The sequence below is a fragment of the Orcinus orca genome, chromosome 11, assembly GCF_937001465.1.
Source record: "Orcinus orca chromosome 11, mOrcOrc1.1, whole genome shotgun sequence".
Classification (NCBI taxonomy): domain Eukaryota; kingdom Metazoa; phylum Chordata; class Mammalia; order Artiodactyla; family Delphinidae; genus Orcinus; species Orcinus orca.
The window spans coordinates 62,860,833-62,880,120 of record NC_064569.1 but is presented as its reverse complement, the minus strand read 5'-3'; the positions used below and the strand labels follow the sequence as shown (position 1 = coordinate 62,880,120).

General features: G+C 36.2%; 1 protein-coding gene across 3 annotated transcripts in view; it reads right to left on the bottom strand.

Moving 5' to 3' along the window:
• Window positions 1–2,309: 2,309 nt before the first annotated feature.
• NAV3 (neuron navigator 3) overlaps window positions 2,310–19,288 on the bottom strand; it is an 835,897-nt gene continuing 818,918 nt past the window's right edge. For all 3 annotated transcript variants that reach the window (XM_033431322.2, XM_049694975.1, XM_049694976.1), the window contains 6 exons: window positions 15,482–15,636; window positions 14,365–14,436; window positions 13,585–13,781; window positions 12,527–12,645; window positions 8,287–8,490; window positions 2,310–3,653 (listed from right to left, as the gene is read on the bottom strand). In XM_033431322.2, the coding sequence (XP_033287213.1) occupies window positions 3,534–3,653; window positions 8,287–8,490; window positions 12,527–12,645; window positions 13,585–13,781; window positions 14,365–14,436; window positions 15,482–15,636 (867 nt within the window). In that variant the 3' untranslated portion in view covers window positions 2,310–3,533. The remainder of the gene's footprint in view (window positions 3,654–8,286; window positions 8,491–12,526; window positions 12,646–13,584; window positions 13,782–14,364; window positions 14,437–15,481; window positions 15,637–19,288) is intronic.

Genomic DNA, 19,288 nt, shown 5'->3' with positions numbered 1-19,288 from the left:
ATTTGTTACACTACTGACATTATTAATTGATTATAATGGCAGCGTTAATACAGCAGCTGGCATTTATTCAGTTTCCTGAGTGCCAGGCATTGTTTTAAGTGCCTTACAGATCTAAACTCACTGCTACCAACAGCCCTATGAGGTAGGTAATATTACTACCCCTATGTTATAAATGAGAAAACTTGGTTAAAAGATGCACTCTTAAAAAATTTTTTTTTAAATACTGTTGACCCCTGAACAACACAGTAATCTGTGAGAAATGGGTATTATTCTGATCATTTGATAAGTGAGGAAACTAGGCATAAAGAGGGTGAGTAAATTGGCCAAGGTCACACAGAGAAGAATGACAGTGTTGGGATTCACACTTATGCAGCCTGATGTTGCATGTGTCAGAATTATGTTCCAGTTTTGCATTAATTCAGTGTTTATCTGGATAAGATGAATTGTGGAAATTTCCCAATCTCCTAAATTTTAATCCATTATGGATACTAGACCCATTTTAACTAATATATATTTTTTTGCTCAATAACTATTCTAAATATCCTGTTTTTAGAATTAAAACCCTACTTAGAGTACCCAAATAAACATTCCAATTACTGGGGTTGGAGACTGAGGTGCTTTGAAAAAATTCTCATTTTAAAGGGGGTTCTGTTTCTTTTTATAATCTCTATTAAAAATAAAGCACCACCAGAAAAATTATTTTATGTTAAAAGCATCTTTAGAGCTAAAAGCTTAAAAAAAAGACTTAATGGAATAAAAACAAATAATTAAGTGAATATCAACATTTTATTTTATATTAATGCTTATTTTATAACCATTTAGTCAGAGTTTTCTAAAAATAGTCACTGAATAAATACTTTTCATTTAAAAAGATATACCTAGTGCCTTCAATTTATTTCCTTACTTAAAAGCTATGAGGTCCTTTCTACAAGGAATGAAAAATAAAAATTCACATACATCCCTACTTATGGCATATTAATAGTACAAGCAACATTTTAAAGCTTGATACTTCCGGTGCATAATTATTCAATTTTCTCCATATATAGACGCCACACCTTGTTGTCAATAAATAATTCCACTTTAATGGCAAAGTAATAATTTAGACAGATACAGGGTGCACATTTGCAAAAAAATATATGCAAGCTGGTTTACAAGCTAGAGGAACAATCAACCAATAGAAAATACATCACCCAGTTATGTCCACTGACACCAAGTACTTGTTGTCGGGGCTTTACAAAGACTACAAAACTTTTCAGATGATTTATTTCACTGTTTCTATTTACATGATATGTTACATCAAAAATGTACAAAATATAAAATGTATACAGACAAATGTTTCACAAACTAGTTTAAGTTGTAAACTAGGCGGACCTACTGGGATGTATTGCAGGAATTTGTTTATGACCGTGTTTCTCAAAACGGCAGGGAAAGATTAGCAATTTTCTTAGATCACATATTATACAAGGGCCACTAGTCACTCATCCAGCTACATATATTGATGCTTCACCACAGATGTGATCCACGTTAGAGGCTTCAAAGTCAGGGTGACCATTCTATGTGCATAAATTCAGTTCCGATTTCCCTTAGGGCAATAGCACCGTGGAGGACCTATGGACTGAGTGACATTCTGACAACTGCGCAGATGTCTCGTGTTGTTATTGTTCTATAGCAACTGACCCGTGGGTGGTCACAGAGAGTAGCACCAATTGCACGTCCTGAAAGTAGCACATTTTCACATGCATGGGACAAGTCTACACCATGGCCTAGCCCTTGGGTTGATAAATTTCAAACCTGTCCCCTGTGTGTGGTGGGAACTCCTCCAATCACTCCCATCAGTTTTCATGCACTCTCTTGAAAGCCTGTCACGACAGATGCACTTTCAGACATTTTTACTTTTCCGAAAATGGATTGGCTTCATGGACAGTTTTGAAGCATGCTCACTCTAGCACTGATAGCTCCTGCATGGTCATCACAACTGTAAATACAGGACAAACACACCAGATAATAACAGTGTTGAGGGTTTGCATTCTGTATTTGCAAAGTACAGGAAATCTCAGCAAGTGAAACATCTCTTAACACCCACAGGATAAAATACAATTTTTTTTGTGTGTTTATTTCGATTTGTGCAAGTTTTTAAAATGATTATTTACAATACCTACCCAGTAGACTGTGCAAATCTAACGTCCTTTTACAGTATAAACGCTTCCTCATCCACAGTGACTTCACTGCATCAGTGTTCTCGAATGCTGAATTTCTCATGTACAACAATATCCATCAAAACAACATGTTCAAAACTCATAATAATTAAAAAAAAAAAAAAACAATAGGGGAGAAAAGCGGAATCGTTGTGCTCATGCTGCATCTAGTGCTTCCAGCTCTGCTGGATAAGAAATCACAATCTCCCGCCTTCTGAAACTCTTTCCCCTAGAGCTGGATGAAATTTAGCCACATGGCTTCGCTTTTAAGTGACAGTCAAAGAGGGTTTCTGGGTTTACTTGAGTATTTTGGAGGATAGGCAAAGCAATCTATTCACAAGGTAAAAATACGGATCTTTCTCCTATCCATTTCTTCAAAAACAAACACAAAAATAGAGAGAGATGAGGCTACTGCGTTAACCGGTGGTGTAAATGAAAAGACAGTGGAAATCACCCATGGTTTAGGATTTAAACCAACTGTTAAACTGTTGTAGAAATTGGTTTTAAGGCAGTGAGACAGCACCATAGGAAATGTTGCTTCTTTTCACTGACAAGGCTCAAACAAATAAAGCCCTAAAAAAGCCTTTTATCAGTGTTGACTAATAATTGGTATAAAACTCTTTTTAAGGGAGTGGGCAGGTGGTTTAAAAAGACCACGGTGGTAAAAACAACCTTATCAAACCCGTGACTCAGACACTAAAAAGTGGGTGGAGCACATCCTGTGATCATGGCAGTTGAATGACACTGGCACTTCTCCAGCTTGTCACAGCAGTGTTTCCCCTGGCGGTTGCACAATTCCATTTGTGCTTGCGGAGGCCTGGCCTCTTCATTTAGGAATGGGGTGAGCGCACAACACAAACACTACTGGGGTTCCGTGACCAGCACCATGTGGCACAAAGGAGCTTGGACGGATCAGAAGAATGGACCCTGCTTGGGGAGAACAGCCCCTCAGAGGAAACCAAAGGAAGGAACAACAACAAAAAAAGGTCTGCATTGTAAACTTTTAAAGAGGAAAAACAGAAAGTCCAGTTTGGCTATCCCATGTGCAATCTATTCAGTTGCCCTGTCATTAGGGTCCTTTCCAGTTGAGTAATGGAGCCTTACATCACTCCACGGATATAAAAATGCCTAGAAAGGAAAGCAAGTTACACTTCTGTGTCAATTTAGCATCTTGGCGGTTCAAACTTAGTTCTACTGCCTCCTCGGAGACCACGGCCCTGGATCAGGGCCCTGGACAGGGTGCTTTCATATTGTCAGTGGTTTAGTGAAAATACCTTACTTTTTAACCTTTTTTTCTTTTTCTAAAGCATAGTCTTTTCCACTAACTTTTTTTACCCTCTAGAGGGTAGATTCAAGAGACGAATCCAGAACGTCTTCATGGTGGCTGGTGCTATCACTGTCGCAGCTTTGTGTGCCCGAGTAATTGGCTGCTTCTTGGAGTTTCATTAGCATGTTCATCTGAAGAAAGAAAAGGAGACATCGATGGAGGCAATGATGCACGGAGGAAGCCAGTCCCAGAAAACACACGGCCCCGAGCCACACGACGACCCATCTCATCCCCTCCAAGGGAAACGGAAAAAAATTGTAGATTTTTACTAGCTGCCCCTGGCTCCTACACGGTTTCTCCCAAACGTGACTACAACAGCAAACCATAAGGACAAAATAGGGCCTCCGCATAAGTCTTTTATTTGCAGTTGTAAATGAATACAGCTCCAGCAGGGAGAGGGGAAAGGAAACTGTATCACAGCTGGACATCTGGGCTCGTGGCTGGAGAGTACACCAAGCCGCCCAGCTCTTTGGCTGCGAGAAGCAGAAAGCACTGAATGACAACTGAAAGTCCTGAATGTTCCTACAGGCGGATGCACACACGGGCTCCTGGACACAGTCCCTGGAGAGGAGGTGGGGATGGAGTGGAATGGAGCCCCCCATCTGCTGCTTAGGAGCTGACCTTGAGAGGTGACCAAATGAAGCCGACCATGAACGTTGGAAGAGGGAGAAGGGAAGAATCACTGTCAAGTTTCTGTGGTTGTTGAATGTCTGGCTAAAATATGATGGATAACTCACTGAAAACTACAACCACCTTCTGGAACAAGAGCGGCTGTCTCAAGTTTCCCAGCCTTATAGGACAATGGCAATGTTTGTTCTCATAAAAGGGACGTAGGCGTGAAAGCAGCTGGGGAGAAAGACAGCTAGCATTTCCATGTATTAGAAAATAAAAGGCAGGCACCTTGCTTGGATTTTAATAGATCTGCAGATCCACCGGTAGGGATGGAAAAAGAAAGACTGTTTAAAAGTGAATCATGAATAAATGGTTCAACAGTTTTAGAAAGCACAGAAAAAATGGCACATGCCTTCGGGAGGGTTGTTTTCTTATCAAGGGTTTCTGTAAATTGTAATAATGTTTGTATTGTTTAATGCATGCTAACTTTGCTATTTCATAATGTAATCAAAGTTTTTTGGGTTTTGTTTCCAAATTAGAAATACAGGGAATCTGATCCCAAAGAAAGGAGAAATCTAAAAAGGATTCCTTAGTCATATGTTAGGCTCTGCATGCTTGTATGCTCAGTGTAAAATGTGTGTTCAAAAAAGACCTGTGAAATAAAATGACAAACTGGTAATTACCAATTCCAGCAAGGATGCCTTTCTGACGAAGAAGCTACAGTTACAGCATATTTTAAAGTCATTTTAATATTCTTCAGGACAATATTTTTCAATATAATTTTTTGTCTAATTCCCTGAATTTATTAAACTAGCTACATAAAGATATGAAATTAAAGTAGTTGGTGATAACCTCTTAAACCCAGTGAGTCAAAAAGCTAAATGTCTCCATCAATATACTGTTTCTCTCTTGCCCTCTCTCTCCTCTCTTCTTTGTTTCTCTCTCTCTCTCGAGCGTGAGTGCATACACACACACACACACACACACACACACACACACACACACACACACACACACACACACACACACACACACACACACACACACACACACACACACACACACACACACACCCCTACCTTCATATTCTCTTTTTCCTTTCTTTTGTCAGCCCCTCCCTTATTAGTAGCCGGCTGTATATTCAAGCATCTGGGTGAAGATGATTTGTAAAAGAGATTTGTGTTTTGAGCACCTTCCAAGAGCAGAAATGGTTTCAAGGGTTGTGCTTCTATCTCAGTCACAAATGTTTGAAATCACTTGAATGCTGACTGTTGTAGAAGTTTCACCGTGTAATAACAGTATTATTAAGGTCTTAATTTTTGAAAATGGTGCCATATAGTAAATATGTTCTATTAGAATAAGTTCAGAATCTCAGATTCATAATAAATACATATGAAGGCTTTACTCTGCCTTCTCATAGGGTTGCTTTGTACATTCAAGTCAAAGGAGATCACAAGAGGGAGGTAAGGTTCCATACCATTCAGCAGTCACTCGGATAGATCATTATTCTCTACAAAAGTATTTCCTTGCTCTCTTCCCCCCTCCTTCTTTCCCATACCCAGGGTCAGAAATATAACGTCTTACAGTTGTAACACCTCCGTCAGGTCCTTATCATCCCTGGTATTTACACATCTGCTAGTCTCCCAGCCTCCATCCTCTCTCCTTTAATCTGCCCTCTATTCTATTATCAAGGTGACCTTTATAAACTGCAAATCTAATGAGGTAAGTCCCTTGCTCAAAAACCTTTGGTGGCTCCCCACTGTCTGCGTGATAAAATTTTAATTTCCTACAAGATAAACAAGGCTTCACATGATTTTACAATTGCAGACTTCTGTAGCTGTAATTCCTCCCGTCCCTTTTGTTCTAATCCCAACAATTTGTATACAGCTCCCTAAACTCATTATTTTTACTGTACTGTTCCATCACGTTTCACGTGCTATTTTCTTAATTTTGGATCTTCCCCACCCAACCCCATGATGAGTTTCTATTCATCCTTCCAGACCTAGCTCAAGCCTTTCCTCCTCTGGAGCTTTCTCCTAATCACTTCCTCAACAGACTCACAACTCTATCTAGGATATATCTATCTAGGATATACTTCAATGATATACTTCATATCATTATTTTACTATAATTTATATATATACATGTCTCTCTCCACGGCTGGACTGTGATCTTCTTAAGATCAGAAATGAGATCTAATTTATTTTCTGATCACCAGGTCTTAGCCTTGAGTACATACTTATTATTTACTAATATTTACTGAATGAATGAAATTAATGAGTTTGTTGATGATGAATACACATTATATTTTTAAACACTGTGAGATGTGCCAAACACTTGCATCCGTGTTCAGATTCAAAAATATATTACTGACATTAAATAGTAGATTTTTTTCTGATTTAGATTGGACTGCAAATAGGTTTTTACCTATGTCAATAATTATAAAAATATAGAGCAATAAATGCGGAAAGGTACCTACTTCTCTATCAGAATGTGCCTAATTCAAAGATTTTTAGATGATAAGGTTTTTGTCGTTTAACATGTCAGATATCATAACCCCTTGTTCCTTAAGATGTTTAGGTGAGCAGCAGGTTAGGAATCAGAGATATTTTTTACCCAAATTCTCATTCAAAATGTGGAGATCCTGATCTCCTTTCCATACTAGAAGACAAGAGCATTCTGAGCCAGGGAAAGGAGTGATTAATGGGTTTAGCTGACCAGGACTATGGGAATTGGGAAAATTTAAGACATCCCTTAAATGTCCCATACTCTGTAGAGTAACGCTGAAAACAAACCTTATAAACACCTCACCTTTATCAGGAACTGTATTAAAATCTGCAAAAGGAGAACTGGAATTTATAAAAAATTCAGAGGAAATAACCCATATTTGTCCTCTAAGGCTTAATTTTACTCTATTACATTTTAATCATCCTATCAGGAATTACTTAGTGTCTGCTCACAATTATGCAGAATTCAAAGCAATTCCACCACCACTGTTGAGTTCTAGCTACGTATGAGCTAAAGGGCCAGATACTTCTTATAAAAATACAACTCCAGGCCCTTAAGCAGTTTATAGCCTAGATCAAAAGTCCAAAATAAGAGATCCCTGGGCTCTAAGTAGGTCAATGTTTATATCTCTGTGACTTTATGGAACTTCTTGAAATAGTATGCAAAATCTTCTGTGTGTGTCCATTTTGTTGGGAAAAAAATCATGAAACTTTATCAGATGGTTCACATATAAACCCCCAAATATTCAGAATGATCAGCTGAAGTGATGACGACATATACATGTCGGGGTTGTTGGTATAAGGGTATTCCACAAGATAGCAAGTCATTTTCTGTCTTTAGGTATAGTTATAGATTATGATTTTAATCATTTCCTTTTTTGTTTGTTTTAAGTAACATAATGACCTTTATCTCAGCATGTCTTCTTTCTGTATTGGTTTCCCAGTGATCCCTTTAGTCAGAGAATAGTAAGCTAACAAACACATTATGTTTGATACCAATCTATGGAAAGTCATCTCTAAAAATAAAATATACATACAAAAATAAAGTCATTTTCCTATCACGTACTTAATATTTTCAGAGTATTCATACTTTGGAGTTTTACTGACTTATATTAAGCCTTTCATGATTGCAAACTGAGCAAGGCAGAGAATAACGTCCCTTTGATTTCAAGTCAGTTTATTCTTCCCTACTGTTGCCAACAGAGGACTAATTCTAAATTTAGTCAGATACGTGTAAAACATTCTTTAGTTCTTCAAGCATACATTAGATTATATTCTTTTGGTTTCTTTCATTTTAGAACAAAATTCAGTTTTCTCTTACATACCTAATGAATTGAGTACTGAATGTTTAAAATTTATTGATTTATTTACACAATTTTCTGCATAATGAAAGAAAAATTATGGCCGCAGAGTTCAGCCTGGTTTCAGTGTTTTTTGATTATTTTTAAGCATATGAGTTTGGTCTTTCATTTTAAGAGTTTCACCCAATGAAAGTAGGCCAAAGGTAAAAATTTTAAAACTGAGCACCAATATCAGGACAGTTTCAAATACTACCTAGGATAACTAATGTCTCTGATGCATAAATACTAATGACCGCACACTATAGTCAAGATTATATAGGAAGAACCAAACATCAGCTTCTTACCAGGGGATCCCCCTCTGTGTCAGTTTGTGGAATGTGCTTTGAGGTTGTAGCTTCCTTTGTGGATATGCAGCCCTCATACCCAACATCTTCTGGTCTCAGCTGAAGTAATGCTGGGCCCTCCTGAGGCAAAGATGCTGAGCTCCATGGGTATGTATCAAGCACCCACTTTGAGGGATCTTCCCAGGGTGCTCGTTTCCCATACATCTAAAAAGTGATCACAAATTTAGCACATATAAAATGCATTTCTATTCAGTACAAAAGGTGACTACTAATTGATTGATTCCTTTGCACACTGAGTTCCTATGGGACTCAGGGGAATGAAGTGTCCATACACAATTTTCCAGATTTTAAACATATATCTCTCTATATAGTTCACTTAAAACTTGAAGGCTAGACAAAATAAAGCTTGAGACAAAATAAAGCTGAACATTTGGGATAGGTTATCAACATTTGGAGGAGAGCATGAGGGAGCTTTATTTTAAATACATGAAGAAATGGCTGCCCCATTTATCTTTGTTAGTACTTTTACAAACTAAAAGAAAGCTCATCATTGAGAAAGGAAAGTTCCAGTAATGGAGAAATTAAAAACTAGACACTAAATAGCTTTCTTTACTAAAGTGCACTTTGGAAAGATGGTGAATAAAAGAGACTTCTTTTCTCTGTCCACTTCATTCTACTCAAATTTTTCCTTGAAAATAAGAATCCTTTCTCCGACAACCATTTCCCTCGGATTAACTTCCTCTATAATCTCACTGCTTCCCATTAAAACTCTTTTTAGATATTTTTTTATAAGGCCACTAGTAAAAGAGGAGAATCATGGGAAATGAAAGATTTGTCAAAACTCATATGGAGGGAGAAAATTAATAGAAAGGGATTATAAAGCCTGGTTAAAATACTGGCAGTGGAGTAGAGGGCAGATGAATCCAAGCGATGTTAAAGAATTTTTAAGTTGAACGCAAAGCCAAAACCAAACTGGGAAGGGCACACTGAGGAGAAAGAGGTTGATGGGACTTGGTAAAAAAAAAAAAGTATAAGCCACAGGGGCACAGAAAGAAAAGTTAAAATTAAGAGAAGAGGACAGTAACATGGGTACGCTAGTTCTTTAATGGACTCTCCTACTCCACTGAGGGCAATCCTGGTTACTAGGTGTATACACATCTTGGTCGTGGATGGCACAGAACACCGTGTTAAGTGTTCTATGTGGCTTCTTGTGGTACAGTGAGACAAAAGCAAAATGGCGGACATTGAGGCCATGAAAGCCCATGGCTGCCTTGGAACTGTCTTTTGAGTTTTTCCTGGAGAAGTTGTATGACATTGTGGCAGCTTGTCTTAAGAAAAAAAAAAAGTTCAGGTCTTGATAGCTGTGCATTTCTTTAGGGGATGATGGTAGGGGTGGCAATGGTTAGTTTTCTTTTTTTTTTTTTTTTAATAGTTCTCTTCTTTTAGAGCAGAAAATTTCTCTCAGTTAAAAATCTGCTTTATAGAGGATGTAAAACATAGCTTGCTATACAACTTAAACTAATTGAAGGAAAGCATATAATTCTTGGAAAGGAAATGATGCCAGCCTTTTAAAGAATCATCAAGGACAGCAAAATTGGGGGTGACCAATAGAAAGCTAAACAGGCTCAATTCTATATTTCAGAGTAAAATAGATGCTATAGAAGAAGAATTGAAAGAAATGAAATTTAAACATTCAGGAGATAATCTGATGGTTGATGTTTCAATAAAGATAGAATCATCAGAATAAAAATTGAAATCCAGTGCATCACCAGTGTTTTTTTCAACTAGAACATCTGGTAAAGTGTATTCCCCATACGGTTCTCCATCAAAGTATCAGCCTTCATTTGAAGAGAGCTTTTTCTGTTCCTCTCAACTCAGATTTTCATCTTTGTAACCATGCTTTGTTTTTCCACCTCTTGTTCCAATGCATGGTTCTTTGTTGCCAGGATAGCCAAGGAAATGGTTCATGACATGTGTGGTTCCTTTTTTTCCTGTTCCTCCAGAAGTCACATATGGACCATCCCAAGAACATCATCTGCCAACAGACTTCTGGTCCAGCATATCCTTCAGTAGCAATGAGAACTCTCTACTCACCAAAGGGTTTTCCTTTTTCTCTCCCAGTGCTGAATTCCTCCTGCCTCCTGCCACCAACCCCCACCAACATCCAGCTACTCCCTACATCATGGTTGAACCAGCTTTCACACTAACCTACTACTAAACATCTAGAACCACAGCAAAAAACTTGAGATCTTTTAATCCCGCCTCAAAAATTTTTTTGAAGTATCTCTCAGTTTGGGAAACTGGTATTACCTTAGTGATCATGCCTTTGTTTAAATGGAAGCTTTATAGTATGATAATTCTCAGGACAGTGTTTTATAAATAATATTGACTTAAATATTAAAAACACTATGCAGTTAAAAAAATGAGATCTAAGGATTTTTAGGTATTATTGTGTTTGAGTTTTTAAAACGCTTCTAATTCTTTCTAGATATTAGCAAATGAATATGAAATAAGGAGAATTTCACATATAAAGATTTGGATCATAGTTTATTAATACTGAAATAGTATCTAGAGAACAAATAATTCATTTAAATATTTATTCTAAAATTATGACCGTGAATACTTTAAATACATTTTCATAAAAAATATATATATATATATTTTTGGTAAAAATGGTTGAAATCAAGAGACCCAACTCACATCTGAGATAGCATAATAGTTTTAGAGGAATCCTCACATGTGCTATGTTATACTTGAAAAATAAAAACCTTTGGTACAGTCTTTAATTTTGTTGGAGACACTTTCTGGGGCTAGTTTGGCTTATACCCTTAAAAATATGAAATTGAGTTACTTAAATATGGATTAGAACCAATTGATAGCATTCTCTAGAATCATTACCTCTGAATTTTCAGAACACCCTCATAGTATGATAGTTCTAAATCACTGCCATGCCTTCTACTAGGTGAGGAAAGCATGATGGTAAAAGGAAGCAAAATGAAGTAAAATAGAAAACCAGTTTTTTCAGACAGTAAAATAAAGACTTAACACAGTAATGCAGATGACAAAATGTGAAAAGCATGAAGTATGTCTTGATTCTAGCAGCCGTTGTGATAACCAGAAATAGAGATGCCTAAGCAAAATACTACCTAAACCTTAGCTAAGTTATTGTAAAGATGCCTGGATTTTTCTGCCACAAGTTTGGTAATTATACAATATCAATCTTAAAATATTCACACGTAAGTTTTATAATTCTACAATTTCGTGAAATTTCAACTTCAATATAAGGAAAAAATCAAGAGTGATGGAAAAGGGATGATACATTTTATTGAAGAAAAAGGGTTTTCCTATTAGTGATATATTTTGACTTCTTAGTGAAGAGTAAATAGAAGGGGTGGATGACAGGTGGATGACAGGGACAGCAGGGGCGCTCCTAAACCCGCCTGCCATAGATTTTAAAAAGTCAAATGCCTTAGATTTAGAGCACTCTCATAAATAGTAAAGGATCTTACAAGTGACGTTAAAGGGCTTCAAACAAAGAAATATCCTAAAGCAAGGAAACTATAAGCAAAAACTACTTGTTGCAGATTAGATAAGAAGGGAATAAATGATCAAGGTCCATATAAACATGCCTTTCTTATAAGATGCAGAACTGTGCAATTAACTAGCTATCTAATAAGCACAGGTCTGGGGACTTCCCTGGTGGTCCAGTGGTTGAGAATCCATCTTACAATGCAGGGGACGCTGGTTCGATCCCTGGTCAGGGAACTAAGATCCCCCATGCTGCAGGGCAACTAAGCCCATGTGCCACAACTAGAGAGTCCTCGCGTCGAAACTAATGACCCTGCGTGCCACAACTAGAGAGAAGCCTGCGCACTGCAACAAAGAGCCCACGTGCCGCAACGAAAATCCCGGGTGCTGCAACTAAGACCCAGTGCGGCCAATAAATAAATAAATAAATATTTTTAAAAAAACAGGTCTGTAAACACCTATGGCAATAAATTTGGCCTTCAATGTGTACTTGTTAGAATAACTGTGCTTTCTCTTTCTCCTACATATTTATTCTCAGAACAGAAAAAAAGTAGTGTATACTATTTGTTCTTTCAAACTTTACCACTATATTTATATAGTTCATGCCTTATTTTTCTGCACAAATACTCAGAGAAATGAATTATTTTTGCTTTTAAAGGATGATTTTTTTCACTTAGTTTTTTAAAACAGTAAAGAAAATTGAGTACTATACCTGCAGACCTTCTCTCACTGCCTCCAGAATATAAGGTACCAAAGAATAGTTCCAGAGATCCATGAACCATACTCTAGAACCTTCTACATCCATGGGGCAAGGAAGGAAAAGTCGAGGACCTGAGAAGAAACAAATAACAAAACATTTTTAAGAACCATTATATGTAGCAATCTAAACCCATATTTAGACACCATTTGGGGGGAATGTTTCTTATAGGATTCTTAGAAAATTATAATCTTGGCCAGTTTGATTATATTAAAGTGTGTTTCACTGAAGACCCAATCTCCAGGACCCTCCTTTCTTTTTACACTAAAACCTTCATCTAAAATGTAACATTTTAGCATTAGGAGAAACCTTAAAGGTCATAATCCAGTCAATCTGCCCCATTTTACAAATGACAAAACTATGCTGGAATGAATTGTCAAATACAAAATATGTCATTATTTGCAGAAGTGGGTCTCTGCCTTGGTCTTCTGATCACAAATATAGAATTGTTCTTTCTAATTTACCCTGTGTCTTTAGTGAGTATGTCTTTATGATCCACCGCAATGGGAAAGGGACATTTTTTTCATGCAATTTAAGAAGGAATACAAAAACAAACATCTTTATGCCAACTCAAGAAAATAATTCAAACAATTTTGTCTTCATGAAAAATGTAAAACACTTAAATTATCTCTAACTAAAATCTTCTCTCACAACTATATTTGATATGAGCCATAAGCTAATATTTGTTTTTAGCATAAAGAAAGGTACTCTAAACAGACACAATTTATTTCAAATGGTTATCTGATTTTTAGATATTTGTCTATATTAAACTTATTCGATGTCAGTAAAATCTTAGTAAACCATAATAGTCAGACAAAATGAATCTAATTAGAAATATTTATGCAAAGCTTGGAAGAAGGCAAACTTTCAGAAGGAAAAAAAAATGAAAACTTAAATCTCTGGAAGTTTGAAAAACATTAGCTTCACTTGTTATTTTCTGCCCTCCAATCTGGCCATCTTTACCACGTACTCGTAGTTCCTGGAAAATGGCATATTGCAATTTTGGAACTCACCAATGGTAACATCAGAAGAACTGTGTGTTTCCAAAAAACTGTTGAGATGATGCCATGTCTTAGGAATCCAATCTATAATTTTGACTAGGTCATTATTGCGTATGTTCCTTTCAATTTCCATCTCTATCAGTTTCCTTCGAAGATATCTGCCTAAAAAGCCTTTTACTGGTTCTGTGTGGTTTGCACATAGTACCCACCTACAAAAAGAGAGAAAAAAACCAAAAACTCAGAAATCTTTATATAAATTAAACTTTTATATAAATTAAACTTTAAGTCTACAGTGATTCTCTTTCCAATATAAAGTAATAATGTTCCTAATTTAATTGGTGGCCATATGTTAATGATCAAAGGGATGAGAAGGTCTATTAGCATTAGAGCTATACTGTAACTAACTTTTCATCTTGAGCTAAAGAGAAGCTTATGTGCGTCACAGCAGTGAGTGGGCATGTACAGGCTGAGCACTCTTCTGTAGGAGAATCACAAATCCTGAAATAGGAACTGTCTTCACATTTCTCACACTTAGAAAAAAAGTGCTCTACTTTAGCCAGGACATAGTGAGCAGAAAAAACATTTCTTTTTTCTTCTTTTTGAAAGAAACACTTCTGATTACAGATTGAGGATCACAAAATGTCTGCTTGAGAAAGAGTGTCAGAAGAAGTGAGAATTATTTTCACACCCCAGGTCACCAATGGCAGGATTTCTCAACGTACAAATGGAAAAAACAATAACCAAAAGCAAACAGAAAAGAGACAATATTAAAAAAATTCAATTTATCTTCACCTGAAATTGTGATGCAGCTCTAGATTTGGTGATGAAGAAACTCCCTGATTCATTGTTCCAATAATATATGGACTGGGGAAAAAAAAGAAAATTTATATGTACTAAAGGTAAAAGAGATTAATACATTAAAATTGTCTGCGAAAACAATTTAGATAAATATGGATTTTTCCATTTTAACATTAGGCTGTAAAAGGGTAATTTTGTAGTGTTTGGTTGGAAAATGACAAAGATCACTGAACTGGAAATTAAGATTTGGGGTTCTAATTTCAGATCTGGCATCCTAAGCAAATCATTTTCCCTCTCTAATCCCATGTTTTCTCATCTATGAAATGAAAAGATTAGACAGAATAATCGCAGTGATCTCACTCTACTCCAACATCTTATGATTCTTGTGCTTATAATCTAATTCATTAATTTTTTTCTTTTGTTTCATAATTATTTCAAAGGTTCTTAATAACATGAAAGAATTTGTATTCTTGTTTCAATATTTATTTTATGCTGATTAATTTTTAACATTTAAAAAATCTCTAGCAGAGATAACTGGGTTACTTGCACCATTAAAACTAACATTTATGTTGTTGTTCTTATATGTCTTTTTTTAGAGGCCATACTATAGTGAATCTTAAGTGGGTTTTCAGATTTTTTTTATACCCTACTTTAACCTTTTCTTTCATGTAAATAGTTAAAAATTAGAATCACTAGTGGAGAGAGGTATATCTGAATGTATTAAAATTATTTCTATAGGAAGGCTGAATTTAAACTTTAAATGGACTAAGAGTGAAACAAGAGCTCTATAGCTTCGTTCTAGTTCTTAATTTCCCTGATTCAAACATTCCATCATTGATAATGGTCTCCCAGACTTCCAGCATACCTGTAGAAGTTAACATCATCAAGTAAGTAATGTTGCCATAAAAGTGCCTGGGACGCAGTTGTTGAATGAATAAATAGATGTTCTAATGAACACATAGAGGTTCTTTGGAAATATGGTATAATAGTAATGAAGGCTTCTCAAATTAATAGCATCCACTATACGTCTTAAAAGGTATAAAGGCACAAGAATGCATATTTGATCACCATTTTTTCATATCTTATCACTCGAAATATTTCACAAGCATACCATTTATTGTATTTACAGTTGAGAAAACCATTGAAGATATCACTCAAAGAGCCCACATGATGAAGATTATCAAGAATTATTACAACTGGAAGCTCTACACCGTTATTATCTGCACTGCATTGTTCAGCCAGGTTAGCTAGATATTGTTGCAATTCCTTTAAAAAAAAAGAAAACAAATATGTTAATGAGAAATTTATACCAATGGAAAGCAATTCATAGTTTAGGAATGATACATTTTGTCGTCCATCCAGGTTCTTTGATTAAAACTCACAGATCATTCCATTGATATAAAACCTTACTCTACAAAGCAAAAAAACATCCAATGTTGAGAGGATACACTTTTAAAGGAAAGAGAAAAGCCAGTACAGGACACCTGAAGTAAATATAAAGCTGTAAACACAAGGACACACTCCTCAGTTGTTTTCTCCCTGGAAGAAAAGTGAAAAAAAAAAGAATTCTGGATATGAGCTCTTAGGATAAACCACAAATACTGAGATTCATTCTTGTTTTTGGTATTATAATGATAAAGATGGATTTTAGCAAACCTTATAATTTCAAGTATACACTAAATCCAAAATGGTACCCCCTAAGTTTCCAATAAGACTTTAAATATTTTAATTCCAATTCATTTTGATGAGGTGCATCTGAAAATACAGGCCTGGGACTCAAATAAAACTGTGGTTGGTTGGTTGGTTGGTTGATTTGTTATTTATTTATTATCTGCTTGCAATTGTTGTAATTTATAACAACAGACAAAATGTGTTATAGTTCATTAGGTCACTTGACATTAGCATTTAGCATTTATTAAGCTTCTTGGTTCTTTACAGATATTATTCCTTTCTAATAGCTTTTAATCTAAATATGATAACCAGTTCACTGATTGCTCTCACAGATGGGTAGGCCAGAAATATAATTAGATTTCTTAGAATTATCCTAATCAGTAAGAGCATTTCCATAATATTTGAATATTTACAATGACATTTTCCATTTGTACATCTTGAGCAGGGTTAAAAAACAATTTCATGATGGATCTTGAATAATGAATAGAATTCCAAATGATAAGTACATAGTTTTTTACTCTTTCAACACAGCTTTAGCAAGCGCCTACTATGTGCCAGGTACTTTTATATTACTTTTATATTCAGGCATTAGAGCTGATAGAAAGGCAGGCCAACAAGAAGTCTCAAGGCAATGTGATAACTGAAATGCATAAAACACTATAGAAAAACTAAAGAGAGGCATCTAATCCAGATTTAAGGTTCATAGAACTATAGCGTATGAGGGCAGGAGCTATAATTGAAGAATAAAGAGTAAAGCGTAAGAGGTGGAAGATACGAGTGTGTGATGTGTTGGGAGAAATACTGGTGTTCTGCTTTTGCAAGAGAAATGGTCCATGGCAGTAGTGATCTCAATGAAAGGGGAAATCGAAAAGACTTTGAATCCATGCAGAGGAATTTGGATTTTACTATATAAACATGTGCACCATTCATATGTTGTTGTTTTCCCCAGGGTAGAGAAATTTATTTATCGAAGGAGACATACATGTGAAGGATAGGATGATTAATTAGAAATGGAAAACACATTCAAGATGCTTACTGCCCAGAATAGGTTAGGCAGTATATAGATAACTAAAATTCACAGTGAAAACTAATACGTTACCTCAAAAGAATATACACTAAAGACTTTGTTCAGAGCATGTAAAGATTACTTGTAGCTTCTGGGAAAGACTTTGTGGTGGTGTATTATTTGCTATTAACCCTTTATTTTAAAGATTAGGTAATACTGTGATGCTTAAAAATGGAAGAAGAGCTTTCTTCATAGATGGAGAAGAACAAAGGCAGAAACATAAAAATATGATATCCATGTAGGAAAAACCCAGTAGTATATGTTTTGTGAAAGAGTGGTAAATAAATCGGAAAGGAAAGTTTGCAACCTTGAATGGTTGGTAAGACTACTGGACTTTTCCTACTGACAGTGAAGAAACATTGACTATTCTGGGGATCTGAGTGATGTAGTCAGAATCATGATTTCAAAGTGTGGTAAGTATATTGCAAAGGAGGAAGAGAAACCAGTCAAGAGATACTGAAATTGCTGAAGCCAAGAGACACTGTGGGACTCAAGAGAAATAGTAGAAGTATGGGAAGATTTTTGACCTAGAGCAGAAAGCAGTGGGGAAACACTGCAGGATTTTAATGTGGTCAGCTTTTAATTACGAAAGAAGAATTATGAATGAATAGAAGACATTCTATTTCCATGAGGTGCAAGGATAAAGAGGCAGAGAGAGAAGGGGGATTTAATGCAAGTTGTAAATCAAGCAGTTAGTAAACAATTGCAATAGTCCAAGTAAGTGACAGAGTGTTTATTTGGGTGGGAGGGTAATGGTAGTAGAGATGGATGAAAGAAGATGGATTTGTGATATATTTTCACAGATACATCACAAATACACAAGAATTGAAACTGGCATTCCTAAACATGTATATTTAGTATGCTAATGAAAACATACTTGTAAGCTAATAGAAATGCCTACCATATGGAAGAGTGGGCATGGCCAATAGTGTCCAATTGGAGCCAATACAAGTTGAAACAAGGGAGTTATCCAGATGAGAACAGAGGTGGGAGAGAACAGAATGTTGGGGAATATTTTCATTTACTGGAAGGTGAAGGAAAAATAGTCAGTGAAAGGCACTGAGCAGCAGCTTACTAGAGGGTAGGAAGGAGACAAGGAGAGAATGATAATCATGAAAATCAGAACAATTTCTAGAAAGGGGGGATCAATTATAGCAATTTAGTATATACAGATCAAAAGAGGGAGAGAGAGGTGGGGGGAGAGGAGGAGGTGGTGGAGCTGAAGGGGGCAGGGGAGGGGGAGAAGTTTGAATTGAATTTGGTAAAGAAGAATCACCGGGTGATTTTGGAAAAATAGGGCCATTAGATTCTATTGTGGTCCTCTCTCATCTTGAGAAGGGTAGTAGATCCCTTTGGGAATCTAATGAAAGCTACGGACCAGTCACAAGTAGAAACAGGCATACACAAATAATTTGGTCATACAACTTGAGTTTTCTCAAACCTCTCTGAAATCACTTCATGATCCCCACTCTAGCTTAATCAGGGTAAAATCTTAGATTGAAGTACTGATACATTAGCATTAGAAGTTTCATGTCCAAGATCTAATCAGGCAGAAAAAAACAGGTATATCTACTAGATGGACATTGATAATGAGATGAATCCCATGCTTTGAAAATATACAGAGAACACAGCAGTTATACAAAAACTATTGATCATTGCTATCTCTGATTTTGACTCCAGACACACTCAGAATGAATCTGCCAAGTCCAGCTTTCTGATCTTTTCCCACCTAACCTTCCAAGTGGCTTCAGCTGGCCACATATTCTTTGCTTAATCCATCTCTAGCCTCTGGGCCCACCATATCAAATGTCACAAAGTGTAACTGTTTATGTGTCCTGCTTTCAATCAAAATATTCCAGCTGGCAACTCGAGAGAGGGCTTGAAGAGTGGGAAGAGGAAAAGAATCTAAAATGCAGAGGGAACAAAAACATGAAAAGATTTTTTTCATTTGATGGTTTATTATTGGCTTTTTTTGGAATCAGTGAGTGATTTGTGGCTTTGTCTCTTCAGAGCTATCGAAGGCATAGCAGAAAGCATGTCAGCAGTTACACAGTTCCATTTCTCAGGAAAAGAATTTATTTCGTACTCATTCACCCTTTACTTAAGTAAATCTACACTTGGCAGCATCCTTCTTACAATCCCAACCTGTCATCCCCATTTCTCTATACCACTCTCACATAC